This window comes from Arachis stenosperma, chromosome 1 (assembly GCF_014773155.1).
Source record: "Arachis stenosperma cultivar V10309 chromosome 1, arast.V10309.gnm1.PFL2, whole genome shotgun sequence".
Classification (NCBI taxonomy): Eukaryota; Viridiplantae; Streptophyta; class Magnoliopsida; order Fabales; family Fabaceae; genus Arachis; species Arachis stenosperma.
Window position 1 is genome coordinate 35,545,347 of NC_080377.1, and position 25,208 is coordinate 35,570,554.

Below are 25,208 nucleotides of genomic sequence, written 5' to 3' on the forward strand. Positions count from 1 at the left end.
CATAGGATTCAAGCAGGTTGGTCAAAATGGCGGAGTGAATCTACTTTTATATGCAACAAAAAAAGTGCCTTTAAAACTTAAAGGTAAATTCTATAGCACCGCTATAAGACCGGCTATACTTTATGGTACGGAGTGGTGGGCGGCCAAAGGAGAGCATGAACATAAGCTAAGTGTGGCAGAGATGAAGATGTTGAGATGGATGAGTGGTCATACGCAATTGGATAAAATAAGAAACGAAGATATAAGGGAGAGAGTTGGAGTAGCACCCATTGTGAAAAAGATGGTTGAATCGCATCTCAGGTGGTTTGGACATGTGAGAAGAAGACCGATAGAACACGCAGTCAGGAGGATGGATGAGATGGAAGATGGACAATGGGCGAAAGGTAGAGGAAGACCTAAGAAGACCATCCATGAGGTAGTCAAACGAGATCTACATGTAAACGGTCTCTATGTAGACATGATACAATGCAGAGCATAATGGCGTCGTTTGATTCATGTAGCCGACCCCACCTAGTAGGACAAGGATTTGTTGTTGTTGTTGTTGTAAAACATTTGAGATGAAAAATATAATAATAAAAAATATAATTATATAAAATTAACAAGAATAATAAAAGAAAAAATAAAAAATAAGTTGTGTTCCTTGTTAGTGTTTCTGTGTCTTTCTTGTCAAGATGGACACAAAATACACTAATTCAGTGTTCTAAATATAATGTCTCTGTCCATATCTCATCAACACAATTTTGTGCCTTTGGGCTTCGTTTGGTTAGTGGGTGGAGATAAATAAGACACAGACACAAATACACAAAATGACATAGACACAATGAGACATGAAATTTGAGAACTTGTTTGGTATTCAAGGACATAACACTATTTGTAATTTACCATTCTAACAAAATGACAATGTTATCCCTGCCACAAACCATTAACACCACCTCTTTACCATTATTTCAGTTCAAATTATCACCATTAAAACTACCATAACCACCTGTCTACCACCATTTCAATAAAAATTACAACTATTAATAATAACAAACATAGCATAAATTCAAAATTCAGATCCAATCTAATTTAATATATGAATTAAAAAAAAATAGAAAACTAAATGTGTTATAACCAAGAAAAAAAAAAGAGAAGTGGAAGCACGTGGGGGGCACATGCCCCCACTTAAATTCTCTTTTTCCCTTCCCCCTCCTTCGGTGACCCCCTCCCCTCCTTCCTTCTTTCATTTTCTTTCTATTTCTTCCCAACAACTTGAAACCCTCTCTTCCTCTTCCCTTCTCATTCAACTATTTCATCTTCTCATCTCTTCTTGCAATTACACACTATTATCAAACTCATCTTCATCATCTTACCTTCCTTTCTTTTTCTACTCTATCTCTATTTATTCAAAATTTCATTTTCTCAAAATCCCAAACCATGGAATGTCAACTTAATGAGTGAAAGAAGCATTCAACTTTGAGTTCTAACTGTTATTGAGGCTTCAAGGTAACTCTTTGACTCAATAATTAGCCATATCTCCAATTTTTGTCATCTCTATATTTATGGGTATGTATAAATTCGAGTTAGGGTTATTAGGGTTGGAAAATTTGGGACTTTTGTTAAGGTGAGTAAGATTACGTTAATTGACAATATTAGTAGCTCACAAATATCATTATTGTCATATTTCTAGAGTTGTAGAATTATTGGACATCATTTGGTAGCTCGTTGACGCGCTCAGAGTTGCTTCTGGTTCTTTGGAATCAAGTTGTGAGTAGATATTATGTCTATAATTGTTTTTAAATATATTATTATCAATATTTATGTTGAATCATTATTTTTGTAGTTTGAAAATATTTTATTATTGTGATTTTTGAATTTTTGAAAATAAATATTGATTTGTGAAACTTATAATTTTATAAAAATACACACGAGGCGATATTTATATATTTTGTAAAGCATACATGTTTTCTTATTTGACTTTATTGAATTTTAAATAATTGAATTTTAGTATGCAATCTTATATATATATATTGGATTTGCTATGGAATTTAGTAATATGTTATATGTATTAGAGATTTTTATAAGTGATTTGGTTTGGATTGGTTTGGGAGACTTTGACTAGAAAACCGTAGTTAACGGTGGTTATGACGTTAACCTAGATGCATCTGGCTCAGACCTCAGCTAGCAGGGGCGTTGCTAGCCTAACGTGTAGGCCACACGTTGGATCTGTTATACCGTACGGGCACACTAGAGGAAAGGGCTACCCTTAGAGGTGGAGCCGCCCTAGGTGTGTAATATTTGATTTGATTTGATTTGACTTCTGGAATGAGAACTCCCATTTCAGTTCATCCGCTTAATTATTTATCTAATTATTTGTATAACTAATTAATATGAATTCTTCATCTTTAGAAAGAAATATAATTTTCAAGGTAAACTCTGTATTGTCTCATGTGGGTTATAGATGTAATGTTTGCTCACTGAGTTGCAAAACTCACCCTATTATATTCCATGTTTTTCAGATACAGGAGTCATTCCAGGTTCCATTCCACCTGCCCCTCAGTAGATCTTAGTCATTTTGGTGAGCCCTTCTTCTTTCCAAGGGCTAAGTAATTATGTAATGGAACATTTGCTCAAAATTTAGATTATATCAATGCTCCATATGTCACAGGCAGGATCCTCGTGTGGGTTATGTTATTTTAAATCTTGAACTGTTTAGGTAGTAATTATGATTTGGTTATGTAAGACTTATGGATCTAATCATATACTCTAGTTATCAACTTGATATATATATATATATATATATGATGCGTATTTTGGATATATTTGGTTGTGGATATAATTTGGAGTACGTTGTTGTTGTCGTCTTTGGAAATGGAGGTTTATTATTAATACAGGGAGTTAATATTTATGTTGGTAAGGTCCTAGAAACAGAGGAGATTCTGTCCGTTTTTCTGAAAATTTGGTCATTTGGCTTGCTGAAGGACTTGTCCCTCGAGCGCCAGTCATGGCTTGGTTCGGGTCATGACAAAATGGATCTGGCAACGAGGAAGAGAGGTGGAAAAATTGTAGAAGAGAAGCGAAGAGAAAATTGGAAGAGAATTGAGAGAGGAAAAGGGAGGCACGACAGAGGCGGCGACGGTGAATTTGGTAAAGACAGATGCAAAGTGGAGGCGGCAACAAATTTAAGCAGAAATAGGCTCAAAGATGAGGGAGCCAGGAAGGGAGAGAAGAGTTGAGGCAGTAGAGAGGAGGATGAGGAGAAGAGGCGGCAAGAAAGGACAAAGGAATGGAGGCGGTGGAGAGGGACAGAGAAGGTGAGGCGGTGGTTGGAGTGGGAGGCATGGAGGAAGAAAGGAGGTAATGAGGAAGAAGGTAAGAAAGAAGAGAAAAAGAAGTGGATTAGGGTTAAGAGGAAAAGGGTATAAATAAAAATAAAAAAAAAAAGATAACAGGGATAAAAGTGGAAATAAAAAACTGTGTCTGTGTCTCAAACTTGTGTCACAGGTTAAAGATGAGACACAAAAAATATGTATTTTGTGTCCATGCGTGTGTCACCGTGTCTATGATAATTTTGTGTCTCATTAAACAAACAATATATATGTGTTACCGTGTCCGGATCTCTAATGGACATGGACACCAACCAAACGAACTGTTGTATCTTGTCTTAGTGTCCCATGTCTATAAAATAAATGCAGTATAAGATTATGATCATTTGACAAATCATCTAATAACAATTCATGTTCAATAACAAGTTACTTATGTTTAAATGATTTTATCAAACATCCATAAGCTTCTGTAATCTTTCAAGATCTGTATTATTAGTACCAATATTTTTCGGATTGTGTTTTTAATACTTTTTTTTTGTTCAAAATTTTTTTTGTTCAAAAACTAAAATGGTTGAAAAGAAGTTGATAACAAAAAACTATACGTAACAATAGCAATTATACTTTTTTTCTTCTAAATTAAGTTCCTGTAAAATGAGAGAGTTGATAAAATAATAGAATGAGGAATTAATTGTTCTTAAATTAAAAGAGTTGAGCTTATTGGTGCACGAAATTGTGATACACAATGACGCCAACAATTTGGTTGGACAATTGTAATCTCACTTCTTTTTCACAACTTCGCACAACTAACCAGCAAGTGCATTGGGTCGTCCAAGTAATAAACCTTACGTGAGTAAAGGTCGATCCCACAGAGATTGTCGGCTTGAAGCAAGCTATGGTCACCTTGTAAATCTCAGTCAGGCGGATTCAAATGGGTTATGGAGTTTTAATAATTAAAAGATAAATAAAACAGAAAATAAAGATAGAGATACTTATGTAATTCATTGGTGATAATTTCAGATAAGTGTATGGAGATGATTTGTTCCTTTTGAATCTCTGCTTTTCTACTGCCTTCATCCAATCCTTCATATTCCTTTTCATGGCAAGCTGTATGTTGGGTTTCACTGTTGTCAATGGCTGCCTCCCGTCCTCTCATTGAAAATGGTCCAAAATGCGCTGTCACCACATGGCTAATCATTTGTCGGTTCTCGATCATGTTGGAATAGAATCCAGTGATCCTTTTGCGTCTGTCACTACGCCCAACACTCGCGAGTTTGAAGCTCGTCACAGTCATCCCTTCCCAGATCCTACTCGGAATACCACAGACAAAGTTTAGACTTTTCGGATCTCAGGAATGGCCGCCAATAATTCTAGCTTATACCACGAAGACTCCGATCTTTCGGAATGGAGGCTAAGAGATACACACTCGATCTAAGATAGAACGGAAGTGGTTGTCAGGCACGCGTTCATAGGTTGAGAATAGTGATGAGTGTCACGGATCATCACATTCATCATGTTGAAGTGCAGCGAATATCTTAGAATAAGAATAAGCATGAATTGAGTAGAAAACAGTAGTAATTGCATTAATACTCGAGGAACAGCAGAGCTCCACACCTTAATCTATGGTGTGTAGAAACTCCACCGTTGAAAATACATAAGAACAAGGTCCAGGCATGGCCGTGAGGCCAGCCTCCTAGTCTAAGGAAAACGTTCCAAAGATGTCAAGATTTCTAAGATGAAAATACAATAGTAAAAGGTCCTATTTATAATGAAACTAGCTACTAGGATTTACAAAAATAGGTAAATGATGCAGAAATCCACTTCCGAGCCCACTTGGTGTATGCTTGGGCTGAGCATTGAGTTTTGCACGTGTAGAGGCTTCTCTTGGAGTTAAACGCCAGCTTTGGTGCCAATTTGGGTGTTTAACTCCAGCTTTTATGCCAGTTCTGGCGTTTTGACTTCAGAATATGGCAGAGAAGGGGCGTTTGAACGCCAGTTTGCATCATCAAAACTCGAGCAAAGTATGAACTATTATATATTTCTGGAAAGCTCTGGATGTCTACTTTTCAACGCAATTGAGAGCGCGTCATTTGGAGTTCTGTAGCTCCAGAAAATCCACTTCGAGTGCAGGAAGGTCAGAATCCAACAGCATCATCAGTCCTTTTTCAGCCTCTGAATCAGATTTGTGCTCAGGTCCCTCAATTTCAGGCAGAAAATACTTGAAATCACAGAAAAACACACAAACTCATAATAAAGTCCAGAAATATGAATTTTGCATAAAAACTAATAAAAACATCCCAAAAAGTAGCTAGATCCTACTAAAAGCTACCTAAAAATAATGCCAAAAAACGTATAAATTATCCGCTCATCACTTATATATGATGAGAGTTATAAATTAAATAGTAATTAATTTTTCAATTTATAACAATATTTTGAAAATCGGACCGGACCAACCAATTGAACCGATCCAACTAAAAACTGTCAATACAAATGAGTCGGCTCACAAGAAAAAACCGTTGAGAAGAAAATCGGAGGTGAACCGCTAAATCAGTCAGGAACTGCCTAGTTGGGTCAGCCAGGACTTTCGTGTTTGTTGCCAGCTCGCTGTCTTCGAAGGTCAATGCTCTCTTCGTGGCTCACTGTAATAGTGTAATGACATTGTTCTGTTCATAAGGATTATTGATCTTTGAATTATTTTTGAATGATTTGTGTTTTCAGTTTTTTATTCATTGATTAATTGATTATTGATTAGCTTTTACTGCTATTTGTGATTATTCATTGTAAATGTGCTGTTGTCCTGCTGTTCTTTGTGCTTTTGTGTCTTAATTATGCTTAGATTGTGATTATCTTAATCAAATTACTGAGGATTGTTGCCTTCAGATATGGGTGCTCCAATTGAATATTTATATTCTTTGTTTTCATGATTTATTATTTTGTTTGTGATTATTTGAAATTTGAAAGCTTTGACTGGGTTGATATTGTTGCTGATTTTGAACCTAGACTTTGGCTTTGTTATTACGTTTCTGGATATGATTGCCTTCAGCTTCAATTTTCATTCCACACACCCTGCACTAAACTAGGCTCAGATTTTAGATTTTTTCAAAAAAAACCTCTATAGGAATGAGATTTTAAGTCATTAATGAAACATGAAATCAGTAATTGGATATGTTATTATAATACTCTTTGCATAGGCTAGTAATTGTTATAATATTCTAAAACTAAACCAGATTGTTTCTTAATTGTGACTATAAATATGTTTTAGAGGATTTATTTATAATTTATTTATTATTATATTATAAAATAATTTTTTCGATTGAATTACTGTTAAATTGGTTGAATCAATAAACAAATAAACTAATTACTAGAGCGATTTAATAACCAATCGGATTTTCAGAACTTTGCTTTATAGCCTTACTAATCTCATCATGTAAATTCCTTACTAAATACTTATATAGGAATGACGGCTCAATATCTAAACATCTACTCAATGTTTATCTCCTATTACTATCTTTCCCTCTTGTTTCGAATTGATTACTACTGGTTACGCTGGGTCCAGAGCCATAAAATGGTTTTCATGTCACACCTTATGTGGCTTAAGGGACTTTCTTCATGGCAGTCTTTGTCAGCACACTGTACGTGATGGCTTTTCATTTTTCAATAACGATAACACCGTTGAATTGTCAATATATGGAAAATATGGTCTTGCTTAGGTCAAATTTCTCTGTTCTTAACATTCCAATAAGTGTCGGCTACCATAAATTTAAACGATAATATATACGACATCCCTTTATTATATATATATATATTAAAGTTTTCTGAGATTTAACTTATATTATACTCAATATTCTTATATTTTATAAAAATATGATATTAATTTTTCTTATAAACACGAGACTGACTCTTCTTTAGGAGGCATCGAAAATAATGAAGTGTATGTGTAATATAATGCTAGAGGAGACCAGTTATCCTAAAATCATTATAATGGCACTAACGTCCACCATGTATGGGACATGACCTGTGAAAGGTGCTACATTCAGAAGAATCTCCTTTGAGGGCCAAAGTCATCTTCTAATTATGACTAGAGTCTGCTCCTTTTGCATTGTGCCCCTCTAGTAGATGGATGATACCAGACAGAGATCAATGTCGTTAGTGTGTAATATGTGGCCAAGTGGGAATTAAAATATCAAGGTCTTCATAGTGGAGAAAGAGCACCTAACCATTCCTCCTTGTGTTCCAAGCAAGATTAAGACATTTCTCAATTCAGTAAAACCCAATCTTTGGTTTTAACCTATCTTCTAAAATATTATGATTGTGAATGTCAGCTAATAATTCTGTTAAGATTCTTCTGTTTGCCTCATGTTTCCTATCTACATAGTGTTCTGAAACATAGAATGAAAATTAATGGAATTGAAGAAAAGTAAACGATCACTAAATATGACATTTATTAATGAAATGATTGACTACATATCCGTTGGACCGAGGAACATAGTGGTAAAAACCAAATATCAGTTAGGTTATTAATTTATTGGTTTAACTGATAAATTACTGGTTAAATCGATAAAATCAGTCTTATATAAATAAAAAAATATAAAATAATAAAAAATTTAAAATTAAAATTTAAAATACATATCTTAACTAATATCTTAAACACAATTAAACTTGAACAAATTATAATCAACAAGTTATAATCTGGTTAGTACATAAAATTTTAGTATTAATCATAAAGATTTTTAATTTTATTTGTATGTTAAAGTATTTTTATATTTATTATATAATTATATACTATATGTATTTATTAAAAAATAATATTAATAAATATCAAATAATCATAAAAAATAATTATATGATAATTAATAAAAATATTTGATATTTTTATTTATACATATTTAATAATATTTATATTAATAATTATGAATAATAAAAAATATAATTAATATAAATATAATTGAATATAAAATTAAAATAATATTTAAAAAAATTATTGTGTGATTTTACTATATAATTAACAATTAGCATAAAAAATAACAAGGAATAATCTAAGTTAGTGGTAAGGGAAACATGCAATATGACCACCAAAAAAAAAAGGAAAGGAAAACATGTAATATAAGGAGGACACAAGTTCAACCATTCAAACCACATCTTTTATCAATTTTTAAATCTTTTCTTGAATGGTTTGGTTGGATTGGTTTTTACTAGTTTGACCGATTCTTACTGATTCTTAATCTTAAACGATTTTTTTATTGAACCGGACCGATTAGGACCTGGTTCACCGAATTTTCAGTCAAATCGACTGGTCCGATCTGAGTACACATAACATAATGGTGTGAGTGGTAGATTATTTCTTTGGAATATTAATACCGAGTAATACTAAGAATCCTAGGTAATCAATTTTGTCTCATATCAGGTAATCTTTTTAAAATTGTTTTATTTATTTTAGATTGTAGATACTAAATCATAACCCTTAATTCTAAATCCTAAATTATAGATTCAAAATTCTAAATTCTCCAAAAGAAGTATTTTTAAAATTAAAAAAATTGACTAATTTTACTAACTAAAAGTTAATTCTTTACACTTTCTCTATATATAACGAATCCTAACTAACTGCTACTCTTGATTTATAATTGTGTGAGAAATCACTACAACCAAAACAAATAGAGCAAACATACTAATTTGGAAAACAATGCCAACTTTCGGATGGCAAAGTGCACTTTACCTCCATACTTTAGAAAATACTCAAATTTACTTCTCTCTATTCTTGAATATTTTAGCCTTTTGTTAACTTAAGAGAAAGGCTGATTTGCAAATATCGAAAATGTTAGAAGTCATTTTGTATATTCCCAAAATTCTGAGGGTATAATGCTCTTCCTCTGATTTTTATTCTTTATATTTGGAACGTCAAAGTTTGTAAGATTGACCAAACCAATTTTCTATAAATAGAAGAAACCCGGTTCTCTTCAAGCATAAACTAGTTTCTGTTTTTCATTTTTTCTTCTCCACCTTAACTGCTTTCTTTATTCTTCCCTTCATGGCTGTCCCACTTTTGGGTCCTCTGGTTATTACCACCTTGCTTTGCATGCAAACTCTGGCAGATACTTCATGCACTGATTGTTTTGTTCAATCTCGAGCAGAATATTACCCGAACTCTGAAGTAAATGGCACAGATGGTAATAAAACTAGGGAATGAACTTAGTGCATAATACACTAGGAGAATCTAATTATGTAGATTTAATAGAAGTTATCAATGTAAAGTTATGCTAACATATATCACTGGACAATCTTAGTGCATGATACACAAAATTTTATCTTGGTGCATGGACTGTAGCATTGTCAATAAAACTGCTAGAAGGATAACAAAAAGTGCACATCTGAATTGAGAAACTAGTAAACATGCTCAAACATGTGCTCATACTTTTGACTGATACATATGCTCCTCTTACATTCATTTCAGCTGGTGCATGCGGATTCGGTTCCTTTGGTGCTACCATTAATGGTGGCGATGTATCAGCTGCATCCAATCTTTACCGTAATGGTGTTGGCTGTGGCTCCTGTTACCAGGTAAGTGCGTAATCAAGTTAGCATTACTGCATAAGAACTACAAAGAGAGTTCATCAAGGATCCAGCTATGTGGCAAACTGCCAATTACTGTAGGCCACCAACTTAGCATGTTTTTTTGAATGAAGTATATATGTATATGTGTATATATTTAAAAAAAGGCATTCACTTAAAACCTATGAATCTTATTCTTATCACACAAAAATTCCTTCTTTCCTATTTCTTCCATTTGGTGCTCTGACTTTCAAACATGTAACAATTCAACAGCAATTCACATGGTTCAAAGTAGTAGAGATGTCATGATGTTGTACTTTTGATACTTGCTCAGGTAAGGTGTACAAACAATACCTATTGCTCAGACAATGGTGTCACTGTAGTTATAACTGACCAAGGCTCAGGTGATGGCACCGACTTCGTTCTGAGTCAACGAGCCTTTGGTGGGATGGCTCAGACCAGTGACAAAGCTCCTTATCTATTAGCTCTTGGCATAGTTGATATTGAATACAGGCGGTATGATATAATTTTACACAGATAAAACCCTATGAGTTCATGTTTGCATCATCAACTTTTGAAGCTGTAGATATATACAAACACACACACACATATATTCAATGGATTAAAGATTTAACTGAGGCCTCTCTCTCTTCTTCTCAAGTGTTTCATGCAGCTACCCAAACAAAAACATAACAATTAAGATAGATGAGAGCAGCAGTAATCCTAATTACTTGGCTTTTGTCATATGGTTCCAACAAGGAATGAGAGACATAACTGCTGTGCAGCTCTGTGAGGTAGTTTTTGCCTCCTTTTCCTGTGCAAATTGGAATTCATAAATCTCTGAGATGAATAAACTCAATGCTTTAAACAGATAATTTTGTGAAGGAGGACTTGGAAATAAACAGAGTGTAAAAGATCACATAATCATGCTCTATCTGCAAACATTTATTTAAATAGAACACTTCAAACAGAAATAAACTGCAATAGCATTAGCGGTTAACTTGTCACTATACCGAAAGGAAATAATACACAAAAACAAAGATATAAACTAAGGAAGAAGGATCCAGTGTCTTATTAGGAAATAATGCTGGCAAACTAGCAGTGACAATGACATTGTAATCTCTTGTACCGTGTGCAGACGCAGAACTTTGTCTGTAAGTTACTGGATCGGACTCATGGAGCAGTCTGGACTACTACCTCTCCACCAAGTGGACCTCTGTCGTTACGGATGCTGTTTAGTGCTGAAGATGGAGACCAAACATGGGTTGTCCCCAGTAGTAACATACCAGAAGACTGGAAAGCAGGGGAGACATATGACTCAGGAGTACAAGTGGACAAATAGAAAAACAGCAAAAATGAAATATCATCTAATCATAAACCTTTCTGTAATGAAAGAATAAAATAAGGCATCAATCCATCCTATCAAGTTCAGTCAATCACCCTTTTTTACAATCCCATCTACTTGATTGTCTTTCCCTTGATAAATTTATTATTTGGTCTCCATCTAGCTTTCAACTGATCAATAACTGAACTCTGGAATGATCATATCAAGAATCACTCACAAGGTGTACAAATACAATACAAATTTTCAGTGGGGAGCCAAATGCTTAAAGCTTTCTCTCAACTTTGATTAAGGATTCTGACATTTGCACATTATGAAATATTAATTGGAAACATTAACACAATTGATTGTTTCATTAATTAATCTTCAAAATATATGCCTCAGACAATTCTTTCAAATAAGGTCAGACAATTATGGACCAAACATGGAACTAGCAATCTGATATCTTATGGAAATCCTTTTATCAGGGAAAGCGAGACTGTTTTGGGATGGTTTGCAATCTGATACCATATATGAAGATATTAAGCATTAGATGGATTTCAAAAGGTGTGAAACAGAAGTAAATGACTTCGATACAAATGGATAGAATTTTCCAAAACAAGAATGAAAGAGCTTTGATTTTAGTAAACATTAAACATCACATCTTGAGAATACAACAAACAAATTTGAAGTCACTCAAGTCAAATATAAAGTATGACATACAAAAGAAACAAAATAAACATTAGGAGTGTGTAAGAATAGAAAGAAATGGAAGGGAGGGATTTGTAGATTCCAAAACTCCATGGAAATTTTATATCTCATGAGGAAAGGAACCAAGGGGTGTGTGATTCGTTGAATGGTTTTACATTCTGGGAATTTTACACTAAAAATCTTATATGAGAATGTATTTTTAGTGTAAGTTTCCCAAGAATGTGAAAATATTCTACGAACCACACAACCCTAAGAGTAAACAAATGAAAATGTGATTTTAAAATATGAGATCCTGTGCTTACATCCTTCACTTAGAATAAGGGGAAAGCATAAATCAATACCAAAATCACTACATGATTCCAATATTTAGTATTCTAGTATAGCGGTGAGTTTGGTTTTGTTGTTATCATCTGAAGCACTTGGTTAGAAAGGAATCACAGAATCTTCAAAAATCAAGAAACAGGTATTGCGGAAATAGTCAACAGGTCGATTAGGAGTTACAAAGAGTGGAATGATATTTGATTTTTTGGGTTGTTGATGGCATTGACGAAGATGATTAGGAATTAATTTGTTTTATCTATTTAGTACTTTTCCTTTGATGCTCCACTTTATTGTGTTGAGCTTTTTGTTTAAAAAAAAAAAAGTAAATCAGCATTTTACTTGAGAAACAAACACATGATCTTGGATCTGAAAACGCGTAACAAACCTGTTAGTGTTAACGAATTTGTCGTACATGAATTGGGTGATGATGCTGGTTTTTCCGACGAATTGATCACCTAAGATCAGAAACTATCTTTGTCAACTGAATTGCCAAATGATATTTTCATCCGTGCACCCAATTCACCCAGCATCGAGTTAATTATGTTTTTCCTATAGGCAGCTTTTTTCTTAATCAAATATTCTGATTCAAAATCTTCAAGATGAACTAAATGGGGTGCTGCTTCTTTCTGTAGTCCTTTTCTCTTTATCATCAGCCTCACATGTTCAACATCATCCCATCTCCCTTCAGCAGCATAGATGTTTGAGAGCATTATATAAGGACCAATATCCAGTGGTTCCATCTCAATAAGTCTCTTGGCTGCAAACTCTCCAAGCTCCAGGTCTATATGCGTCCTACAACCAGAAAGCAATGCACCCCATAATACAGATCCAGCCTTGGGGACCTTTCTTATAAGATCTTCCGAGTTTTTCACCAAACCAGCTCGAGCTAGGAGATCAACCATGCAACCATAGTGTTCAACCTTGGGTTCAATTTTGTAAACTCGACACATGAGGCCAAAATACCAACAACCCTCTATGACCATACCTGCATGTGTACATGCAGATAAGACGCTAATGAAAGTAGCATCATTTGGCTGCAGATCTGACTTCTCCATCTCCAAGAATAGTTCCAAAGCTTTGTCCCCACTGCCATGCAAGCCATATGCCATGATCATAGAGTTCCATGATACAACGCTCTTAACTGGCATCTTGTTAAAAACATCTCTAGCCAGATCCATAGCCCCACATTTTGCATACATTGTCAGAAGACAGGTTGAAAGCAAGACATCAGGTTTAATGTTCCTACTTTTGATAAAAGAATGAACCCAAATGCCCACATCAATCCTCCCTAAATTAGCACATGCTGTCAGCACGCTCACCATGGTAGCCTCATTTGGCACAACTTCGCCACTCTCCATCATCCTCTCAAACATTCTCAAACACTCACTGAACTTCTTGACCCGCACATACAATGCCAACATGGAATTCCACGAAACTACATTCCTCACAGGCATCAGGTCAAACAACTCAAGAGCCCTAAAAACATCCCCAATCCTTGCATACCCATCAACCATACAATTCCAAGACACTACATCTCTGACAGGCATTCTCTCAAACAACTCATTCGCAGACTCCAAATCACGAACTTCCACATACCCTGCGATCAGCGAATTCCAACTAAAAACATCCCTCTCTGGCATTTCATCAAACAACTGGCGAGCATCTCCAATTCCTCCATTCTTCATATACCCATCTATCATCGAGTTATAACTCACCAAATCCAACACATAACTTCCCTCAAACACCGCACGTGCATCCGCAACCCTCCCAAAAACCGAGTACATCCGTATCAGTGAGTTCCTAACAAACAAATCTGATTCAAACCCGAATTTCACAACCCTGGCATGCCCTTTTTCCCCTTCTCCCACGGACCCAACATCCCCAGAAATCTTGATCAGAATCGGGAACGTGTAGTGATTTGGCTCGACACAGCGGGAGATCATTCTGTCGTAGTAGAAGCGAAGCGCCCCGGAGGAATCGCCCCTGCGAGCGTGGCTCCGCATGATGGTGTTGCAGAGGAAAGCATCAGGCTGGCGCACGTAATCGAACAGGTGAGTGGCACGTGGGGCAGTGAGGGGGTCAGAGCAGAGCTTCTTGATCGCCCTGCCAGCTGCGAGAGGGTTCTGGAAGATTCCAGAAACGAGGAGCTGGGTGTGGACCTGGTTGAACTGTCGAATGCCGGCGCATGAGTCAAGCAAGAATAAGATGGGGTGGGTTGGATCCAGTATGGGTAAGATTTGTTCGGAGAGGCTGAGGTTGTTGTTGTGCAGTGATGGTGAACGAGAGCGGGACAGAGAAGATAGTTTAGGCCTAACTGCCATTTCTTTTAGGCGGTAAGGTGTTGGTTTCAGTTCCTTTTAGCTTCAACTTAATTTTATAACGGTCCATTTAAATTTAGGAGAAGTACAATGGTGACAATTTTTTTTTATAGAATAAAGTTCTATATATCAAAGCAAAATCTTTATCTAAGTCTATCTAAATTGTTGTAACAACTTTTTAAATCACGCACTTCTCCTTCTTTATCTCCTCTTTCTTTTCCTTCTCCTCCTCCTTATATTTCTTCTTCTCCCAAATTTGCGCAGGTTCTTTTTCTCTTTTTCTTCTCCTTCTCCTTCTCCTTCTCCTTCTTCTTCTTCTCTTCCTCCTCTTTCTTTTTCTTCTTCCAAATTTGCACATGCAGATTTTTCTTTTTCCTTCTTCTTTTTCTCCTCAGAATCAATTTAATTCAGAACACCTGCGTCCATTTAATTCAATTCAATTTATAATGAACCAAACATGTTATTAAAGTGAAACAATTGTATAGTACTAAATGAACGGAACATTATCCATTATATAAAATCAAATTCAAAATAGTTTTTTGCATAATTGATGCGAAAATTATGAAACACAATATTCCGTAGGAGTACCGGCAAGTGTAACGAGTCGTATCAAGTAATATAACTCACTTTGAGTGAGGTCGATCCCACAAGGATTGGTAGATTCAAGCAACTTTAGTCTATTAGTGATCTTAGTTGAACAAAAGAAGATATCAAATAAGAGATGAAGTGAAGAAGAAATCAGATTTCACTACGATCCATCAAAATATAATAGAGCTTCATCCCCCAATAAGAGAGAAGTTAGCTATTTATAGCTCAAGTACAAAAGATGAAAAGTGAGATGGGAGTCAGAAGTGGAAAAAGAAGATCCCTATTAAAGTACCTTCCTGAGGTTTTTATACTACTCCTAGTTCAAAAAGTACAAGTAAAAATTTCTAACTAACTAAAACTAGGCCCAATCTTTGCTAAAGGGAGGCGTGCTGAGTGGCGTACCACGCCTTCAAGCAGGCCCTGCTTTCTTCTCACTTTGCTACCTGGCGTGCCACGTCATAGTGCACGCTCAGTGACACGCCAGTGTAGTCAGAGTTGGCGTCCCACTTGGCTAACACGCCTTGTTTTGGAGTCCTTGAAATACTTTCTGTGATGTTGGCCCAGTATACTACGCTTTTGGTATGCCTATTGACATGCCAACATTGATGATTGGCGTGCCACTCTGAAACTTCACTCCCATTGACAAGCCCATTGAAGTAGAACTGGTGTGCCACGCCCAAAGCATGCTGCTGGCACGCCCATTATAATGGCTCTAGGGATATCCCTAGTTAGTAAGCCCAGCGTACCACGCCTGGGACACACCCCTTGACATGCCAGTATCGAGGGTTGGTGTGCCACTCTAAAGTTTCACTTCCATTGACACACCCAGTGAAGTAGAACTAGCGTGCCACGTCTAAAACACGCTACTGGCACGCCCATTGTGATGGTTCCAAAATCTTTTTCTGGTCATTATTCCCTGCCACGCCTTCGAGCACGTCCAGTGGCACGCTGGCTTTGCAAAATTGGTGTGGAGCGCCAAAGTACATGCCCACTGGCACGCGACCTTTACTTGTAATTCTTTCATTCTAGATACCTGGCATGCCACACTCATTGGCATGCCCTTGACACATCCTCTTTCTTGAGTTGGCATGCCACGCCTTCAAGCATGCCCAATGGTACGCCCATTTAAGACATCCTAGCGTGGCACTTCACATTACACGTCATAGAGATGCCTTTGTTGGAGGAGTTTAGGAGTACTTCTGGATCTCTAGCCCAGCATGCCACACCCTTGGCTCGCCCATGGACACGCTTGTGGTGGGATCTGGCATGCCACGCCCTTGCACTCGTGGCCACACCTGTGTTGTTTGCCTCAAAATTCCTTTTCTGAAATTAAGCTTAGCGTGTCACGTCCTTGTTGATGACCCAAAATCACCTCTCTAAAAACTATGTCATGTGTGCCACGCTTGTAAGCATGCCCTTGTTAAAGGTTGGCGTGCCACGCCTTTGAGCATTACTAGTGGCACGCCCTTGTTGATGACACAAAACCACCTCTCTAGATACTATGCCTGGCGTGCCACGCCTGGGGACATGCCCACAGCACGCCAGTTTTACATTCACCCTTGATGCTTCTCTGGTGTTTAGGCCTAGCATGCCTATTTTCATCTTCTTTGCTTCTCTTCTTCTCCTGAAATTCATGCAAGACACATATTCAAGGTAGTGTTCAAATAATTCATGATATATCTATCAATATTGCATTAATTCAGTGAGAAAGTCCCTATTTTTTGAGAAATTTCTATGAGAAAATAGACAGATGATGCAAGTCATCAAGATTGAATCAAACACGTTATTAAGGTGAAACAATTGTATAGTATTAAATGAACAGAACTTTATCCAACAATTGTATAATACTAATTGAACGGAACATTATTCATTATATAAAATCAAATTTAAAATAGCTTTCTACATAATGGACCGAACATGTTATTAAGGTGAAACAATTGTATAGTACTATATGAATGGAACATTATCCATTATATAAAATCAAATTCAAAACACCTATGTCTACAATTTAGAGATTATCAATTCAATTCAATTTAATTCATAATAAACCGAACATGTTATTAAGGTGAAACAATTGTATAGTACTAAATAAACGGAACATTATCCATTATATAAAATCAAATTTAAAACAACTTTCAGCATAATGAACCGAACATATTATTAAGGTGAAATAATTGTATAGTACTAAATGAACGAAACATTATCCATTATATAAAATCAAATTCAAAACAGCTTTCTACATAATGAACCGAACATGGTATTAAGGTGAACAATTGTAAAGTACTAAATGAACGGAACATTATCCATTATATAAAATCAAATTCAAAATACCTGTGTCTACAATTTTGAGATTATCAATTCATTCAATTCAGAATACATGCGTCCATTCAATTCAATTCAATTTAGCAATTGCATTCCATTCAATTTGATTAAAAAAAAATCCATTAGCAAAATGTTAGTGTTGTTGGTGATGACGATAATGAAAGAAAAGAAGAAGAAGAGGAAAAGGAGGAGGAGGAGAAGTAAAAGAAGAATCTGCGCACGCGAAGAAGGAGGAGGAGGTATGCGTAAATTTGAAAGAAGAAGAAGAAGATATATGCGTGTATTTGAAATAAAAAGAAGAAAAAGCGCGTATAATGACGCTCTTTTAATGAGAGTGATTTTTGTTGGTGTTAGATCTACTTTGATAAATTTAAATGAAAAATACTTAAATGTGTAACAATCCTTTGTTTTATAATTACAGTAATTAAGTTGATACAAGTTTAATAAAATAAATATATGTTACTGCTTCTCTTCTTTCGCAATTTTATGGCACACAAATTTTTATTATAGAGCACATAAATTTATTGACCTAATTTATACATTTTTATATATAATAAAGACTTTTACATATAGTAAAAATTTTATTAATATAACAAAAAATTTTAGACATAGTACACAATTTTTTACGTAACAAAAATTTTTTTTATCTATAATACAAAAATTTTGTACATAATATATAATTTTTTTATCACTAATATAATTTGTTATTTGGATGAGTCAATGTTTTGAAATGTGGTTATTCAAAAAATTTTATGTTGTGCATAAAAACTATGTGTTGTGCGTAAAAAAAATGTTTACATCAGAATTTTTTTAATATTTTTATATTGTTGATTGGTTGTCAATGTTTTGGATATATAGTCTTTTAAAAATTTTTGTGCTGTGTGTAAAATTTATGTACTATGTACCAAATTTTATGTATTAAGTACTAAAATTTCTGTGCTATATATATTTTATTAGTTAGGTATTAATATTTTGGATATGTGGTTATTTAAAAATTTTTATATTATACATCAAAATATTTTATATTGTACATCAAAATTTAAATCAAACTTTATGTGATTTAATTTTTAATATTTAAAAAAAAAGAAAAAAATAAAAAAGAACAATAATAATAATAATAACGACGATAATAAAAGAAAAAAAAGAACAAAAAAGAAGAAACAATAACAGCAACAGAGCATATACATATGTCTGAAGAAGCATATTGTTACTTAGTTGAATACTTAATTTAAAAAAATTCAAACGCATAGCTTTATTGATAATTGTATAAGGGTGTTTGTTGTCCGATCTGGATTGGTTCGGTTTTGATATATAAAGCCGTTCCATCTAATCATTTTGATTTTAATTGGGGTCCATCTAGTGTACAGATGTACTTTGTACAGATTTTTGTCTTTTATTGATTCAAAAGCATGTCACTAAGAGTGTTGCTTAAAGAGAAAGTGTTATCCTTAATCGTTAACTTGGCTCTGATACCAATTTTTTATTGTCGATGTTTCTTTTAATTTCTTTTTTCGAAATTTCTATTAACTCTTCATATTTTACTTTGAATAAGTTTATAATTTGTATAGATTTGATTGGTAGTGCTTTATTCATAATCAAAAATATTGACTATTTCTACTATTACTTGTATTTATAATTCTGATTTCATTTTTATAGTTTTTCAATCTTGTTTTAGTTTATAATATTCTTTTTTGCATGGATTATTGTATATAAAATCTTTTATCTGTTTGTCTTTTTCTTTAATATAATTTCTCAAATCCTCAAAAACTTCTTTTATTTCTACACTTTCTGTTGTTTCTAAATATCTTTTTAATTTTTCAACTTCATTCTCCATTTTTTCTTTCAACAGCTTTAATTCTTTTAAGTCATAATATGGTTTTTCAAGCATTTATAAATTTTTTAAGTTTAACTCCAACTTGTTTATATTTATTCTTATTTCTATCCTTTTTATTATAAGGTCATCAATTTCAATCTGAAGATTATTTAATTCCCTTTTATACTCTTTTATTTTACTTTTTAATTTTTTCGCCATTTTTCTTTTTATTTTATTTTTTGGTTTTTCAATCTTTGTATGCTTCATTATTTATTTTAGAATTTCTGCAAATTCTATCATCGATTCATCACTATTTTCTAGAGATTCTATCATTTTTTCTAACTCTTCAACTTCTATTCTCAACTTGTCATAGATTATTTTTAGAGCTTCAACTGCTCTTTGATTTATTTCAGAAAACTGTAAATAATTCAACCGATTTTCTCTTTCAAAGAGCTCTTGTTTCTTGTCTTGATAAGTTACATATATTTTTTCTTTATTTATTGTCATAATTTAGTGTTTAGGGTTTCATTTAATTTTTCGACCTTTTTTGTTAATTCTTTTATTTCAGAATTTTCTTCTTTAATCTTTAACTTAGATAAACTTAAAGGGCTATTAATTTTAGATTCTCTTATTTGAAAATTCGATGAAACTAATTTTCCTGATGGTTCTTTTAATAATAGAATTGGGTTTTCAATAGCTTTATATTTTGGTATTTCTGTTTTTACAATTTTCTGAAATAATTCATCAACATAAATTCTTTCTCTGTTTTTAAATATTATACTATGATGGCTATTTGTTAAAGCATAATTTATTGCATATGTAATTGAAAATGGTTCATCGTCTTGTTCCATTAGATTTTTTCTGTGAAATTTATAAGCCAAACTTATAGATCTTCCAAGATTTTCAGTTGATAAAGGTATAGCATATCCAAGATGGGCATTGAATTTAACATTTACGTTTGCTAAGTTTCCATTAACAATTCCAATTATTTGATCTATTGGGTCATCAGTAATTCTTTTGTCACAGATTGCTAAGCTTATTGGTGAATTAATTCCTTTCATATATGTAGATTTGATTAAGACTTGTATAGTACTAATATGAATCCATCCAATTTTAGATCTTTTTTGTTGATCCTTAATTTTCTCAATCTGTTTACTCAATTCTTCATCATTTATCAAAGCTATTTCAAGTTCTTCATTGGCGGATTTTATCTTTATAGGGGCTTCAAGTTAAATTTTTCCATAGTATATTATATTTTTTCTATTAAAAACTTCTTTTAAAAGATTTTGTTTATTAAAATTTTCATTTGATTTGAGGTTTAGTTCTGTTTTTAGAACGGCCTGTTTTTCATTATCTAATAAAGCAGATAATCTATAATAATCAGATTCTTCCGTTAATTCTAAGCTTTCTAAATAATTCATAACTAAGAGATTAGAATAAAGGCGTACCTTTCTGGAGAAAAACTTTCTTTATTTAGTATATTTTACATAAGATGTTTTTATCTCCAGAGGGGAGATTGTAGATACTAGCTCCAAAGGGGAGTTTAGAATTATTTTTCCCTAAGGGGATTCTTCTTCAGACTATAGAATCGCCTCGGCAGCTTCCTCCTTGCTCTCCTAGCATATGAGTACTCTTAGCCTCCTACTTTCCATTGTCTGATGCCTTCTACAATTGCCTAAGCAATCTATTTATAATGGTTGGGTCTGATGGACAATTCCCATCCTTACCCTTCTTATGACGTCATTGCTTACGTCATTGTTTATTATCTTGCACCAGCTACATTGTTGGTGCTCTATGACCTAAGCGCTTACGTCATTATGCAATAATGTCGAGAGATGCTTCAGATGCACTGTCCTCTTCTTTTATGTGGGTGGGTGAGCTGTCTTCTTCTTTTATCATGTGGGTGGATCCCATTTCATTATTGCTTTCTTCATATATTTCTGAGACACACAGCTGGCACTTGTGGTCTTCTCTATTTTTTATCAAATAGCAGAGATTCCTTTTTATCCCTTCAGGGAGTTTTTCTAAGAGTCCGGATAGATTGTAGAATGCAGATTCAAACTCTACCAAGAGTCTCATCTCTCTTTCTTCAATTTCATTTCTTTTACTGGACACAAGCAGAGTATTTCTGCTTTTATAATTGATTCTTGTGTGAGATTCCCTTGTTATCCTTTGAGTTCTTTCGAAGACCCTTGCTAGTGTGCTGGCTAGTCTTCCTTCATGACTGTAAATCGTTAAGTCTTGAATCTGATCAATTGGTTGAAAATTTCCTGGAAAGACGGACATGAATATTACTTGGTGTGCTGGAACCAAGCATTCTTCTTCTTCATTAAAAATAGGTTGACTGTTTGTAAATTTTAGGGATATATCCCTTGGATTACATTGTCAATCATATTTTTAAATCTCTTTACTGCATCAACAAATCCTGCAAGAAACTCACTAATAATTTTTAGATCATTAAAAATTAAAATTGTATCAATTAATCCATACTGGAAAAACTGATAGGTGTCTGATGGGGAAGCATCTGGAAATATAACCAGCTTTGTTAGCTGTTCTTTGGCAATAGGATAATATCCCAGAATTGCCCTTTTTTCTTCAGTCCAATTTAGGACTATGTTAAGGGTTTCTCTGAGATTTGATCTACAGACCCTTTTCTTTTCCTTGATTTCAGCCCTTGTAGGAATGTTTCTTATTATCCCTGTTCTCTGGGTTTGAATTGGAGCTTTATCTGCTCTTTTTAGGGTTTGCTCTGGATGGAGAGCTTCATATTCCCTGAAGGATTCCTTTGCCTCTTCCAGTGTTAGAAACCCTCCTTTATGAATTATCCTTGATTGATGTGTGAATGGTGCTGCTTTTTCCCAGGCATCATATACTCCTTTCATGGGGCCATTATAAATTACATAATATTTTTTATCTTGGGTGGATTTTTTAATGATTTCAGCAATTGTTTTATGTTCTGAAATTTTTTCTTCACCTGATTTGTCCACCATGCTTAGCTGGCTGAACTCTGATGGTTTTGCTTGTTGTGTTGATTTCATTGCTTCAATGGCCTTCTTGAGAGATTGGATCTGTGTCCTTATTTGCTGACAATGCTTGCATTTTTCGAGTTCTTGCTCATATTTTTGAATTTCTTGATCTAATGCGTTGTAGACGAACTCCATTCTCTTGTTAATGTATCTGCAATAACATTTTTGTCACCCTTAATATATTCAATTTTTATTGGATATTGTAACAAAAATAATTGCCATCTTACCAATCGTCCATGATTATAATCAACTTTTAAATTATATCGTATGAAACCTGTTAGGTAACTTGAATCTGTCCTTAATGTAAATTCTCTGGGTAGTAAATCAATTTTCCATTTCTTAAGAGATTTAATTGCTGCTAGAGTTTCCTTTTCATGAGTGGTATATCTCTGTTCTGTTGGAGTAAAAGTTCCTGAAATATACCTGCAAAGTAATTCCTTTGGGGGATATTTAGAATCTAGTGATTCTTTTTCTTGTTCCAAGCTTTTTATAGCTTTCTTAGCTTTTAAACATCCTGACCAGGTTATGTCTGAGGCATCTGTTTCTACTATTAAGTAGTCATTTTCTTCTGGAATATAAAGCTCTGGAAGTTTTTCACATAATTCTTTAATTCTTTGAATTTGCATACTATCTTTTTCATCCCATTTCCATTCTTTTTTAGTACTTATTTTTGGAAATAAGCTTTTAGTGTATTCTGTTATATTCTTTAAAAATCCTTGATCCGAAATATAATTTATACACCCTAAAAATCTTTGTAATTGTTTTCTATCTTCTATTTTATTAGGAAATAAATTTACTTTTTCTAAAATATTTGGTTGAAGTTTTAGCTTTCCTTGAGTGGATAGAATTAATCCAAGAAACTCTATTTCTTGTTTTGCTATTCTCGCTTTCTTTTTGCTAAGAACTAATCCTTTCTGTTTACATCGTTCTAAAACTATTAATAATTTTTGAAGATGATCTTCTTTATCTTGTTTTGTAAAAATTAGTATATCATCAATGTACACTAAAACAAATTCATTTAACTCTTTTAGATTTTCTTCCATAAATCTTTGATAAATACCTGGGACTTGTTTTAATCCGAATGGTAATACATTCCATTCATAGAGCAATACACTTGTTGATTCTTTCGTTGGGCAAGTAAAAGCAGTTAATTTCTTTGTTTCTTCGTCTAAATGAAGTTGCCAATATCCTGATTTTGCATCAAGAGATGAAAACCAAGTTGCTCCTTTGATTTTTTCTAAAATAGAATCTTTTCTTGGAAGTTTATGAGCATCACCAATAGTTGCTTCATTCATTTTCTTATAGTTTATTACCATTCTTCGTTTTCCCCTTTTAATTTCATTATTGTTTTCAACGTAAAAAGCTGGAGCCGCATGAGGGCTTTTACTTAATCTTATAATTCCTTTTTCCAAAAGATCTTTACATTTTAATGAGAACTCTTCTCTATCTCTTGCGGAATAAGGAATTTTATTTGGAACATTTATCTCTTTTGTGGGATCTTTTAATTTAATGCTTACCAACTCGTTATTTGTATTTTTAATATCTAAAGGATTTTCAGCACAAATTTCATCCAAAAGTTCTTCTATCTTTATTTCAAGATTATTTTTTGGAATATTTATTTGAAAGTATAGATTTAAATAACATGTTTCTAATATAGAAAATATTTTAAATTTTAAGATCTTATCTATAGTAGTAGTTGGTATTTTTATACGTTTTTGATTTTTGATTTATTGAAGAATCGTGTGGAGCTTTTAAAACTATATATGTTAATTCTTGAATGAATGGATGATACAGCTTTAAAAAGTTATTTCCTATGATAAAATCCATTCCAGAATCTAACATATATATAGATGGAACAATGAACCTATAATTTTGAATAAAAATTTCAACCATCTCTGCTTTTTGGTCAATTTTATGTATTGATTTGTCAGCTATTCTAACTCTTAATGGTTTCTTTAATTTTTTCCAATCAAGTTTTATACTTGAACTAGCAAAGCATTGTGTTGCTCCAGAATCTATGAAAGCATTTATAAACTTTTCTGTTATTTTTATAGTAATAAATGTAGCATTATTACTCAGTCTCTGAGTCTGTTTCCGAGACATATTCAAAGATATAGTCTAAGTTATCATCAGATTCTTCTAATGGTTCCATGAAACAAGACTTAGCAATTTCTATTTGTTTGGTAAGATCCTTTTTATCCTTCTTTTTCGGGCATTCATTTGCGTAGTGTCCTTCTTCTTGGCAATACCAACATTTACAATTTTCTTTTTTATTCGGGCAATAGTTATTTCTTTGTCTTTTATTTTTATTGTTATTTTCTTTTCTAAAATATCTCTTTTTTCTCCAGTTTGGATAGTATTTCTTTTTCTAAATTGATATTTTCTTTTTCTTTGAAAATTTTTATTAAGACCATATTTTTGAGGTATCTCTTCATTATCCTGACAGCAAATTCTAATTATATTTGTAAATCTTTTTTGAGTTGCTTCTTGCATACAACGTTCTTTTATTTCCTCTCTTATTGCAGCGGTTGCACCACCAAAATTATTTTCAATTGTTCCTCTATTTATTTCTCTCTTATAAATCTTCCCATTATAAATTCATTAGCAGGATATGGAAGTTTTGTTATATACATACTAAGATAATGATTTTTATCTTCTTCTTTTAATTTGTAATAATGTATTCTATATTCACATATATAAGACTCCACATTACATAAATCATATATCTGAATATTAGCTAAATGGTTTTTTGCTTCTTGATATTCTTTATTATAGACTTCTTGTCTATGATCTATGATATTTTTTCCAAAAAATTCTTTATATAGAATCATCATTATATATAATATCTTATCATAAGCTGTTGTTTTTGTTTCTAATTCTTCTATTATTTGGTTTTCTATTGATGTCATATAATCTCTTATAGTTCCTTTAGTATGAAAC

At 33.4% G+C, this 25,208-nt stretch overlaps 2 protein-coding genes across 5 annotated transcripts; one reads left to right on the plus strand and one right to left on the minus strand.

Moving 5' to 3' along the window:
* The first annotated feature begins 9,276 nt into the window (after window positions 1–9,276).
* On the plus strand, window positions 9,277–11,284 carry LOC130973369 (expansin-like B1). 2 transcript variants are annotated; one of them, XM_057897893.1, is made up of 5 exons: window positions 9,277–9,466; window positions 9,751–9,857; window positions 10,183–10,364; window positions 10,510–10,642; window positions 10,987–11,284. In XM_057897893.1, the coding sequence occupies exons 1-5, from the start codon at window positions 9,328–9,330 to the stop codon at window positions 11,188–11,190; spliced, it is 765 nt and encodes a 254-aa protein (XP_057753876.1). In that variant the 5' UTR covers window positions 9,277–9,327; the 3' UTR covers window positions 11,191–11,284. The 2 variants fall into 2 exon arrangements, with proteins under 2 accessions (XP_057753876.1, XP_057753947.1); XM_057897964.1 differs by having other exon boundaries at window positions 10,522–10,642.
* LOC130973234 (pentatricopeptide repeat-containing protein At3g29230-like) lies at window positions 10,463–14,526 on the minus strand. 3 transcript variants are annotated; one of them, XR_009084093.1, is made up of 3 exons: window positions 12,587–14,526; window positions 10,978–11,141; window positions 10,602–10,662 (listed from the first exon to the last, which is right to left on the minus strand). XR_009084093.1 is itself a non-coding variant. In XM_057897781.1 (2 exons), exon 1 carries the CDS (start codon window positions 14,520–14,522, stop codon window positions 12,663–12,665), a length of 1,860 nt encoding a protein of 619 aa, XP_057753764.1. In that variant the 5' UTR covers window positions 14,523–14,526; the 3' UTR covers window positions 10,572–10,662; window positions 12,614–12,662. The 3 variants fall into 3 exon arrangements, 1 of the variants encoding a protein (XP_057753764.1); XR_009084099.1 differs by lacking the exon at window positions 10,978–11,141 and having other exon boundaries at window positions 10,463–10,662; XM_057897781.1 differs by lacking the exon at window positions 10,978–11,141 and having other exon boundaries at window positions 10,572–10,662; window positions 12,614–14,526.
* Window positions 14,527–25,208: the final 10,682 nt, after the last annotated feature.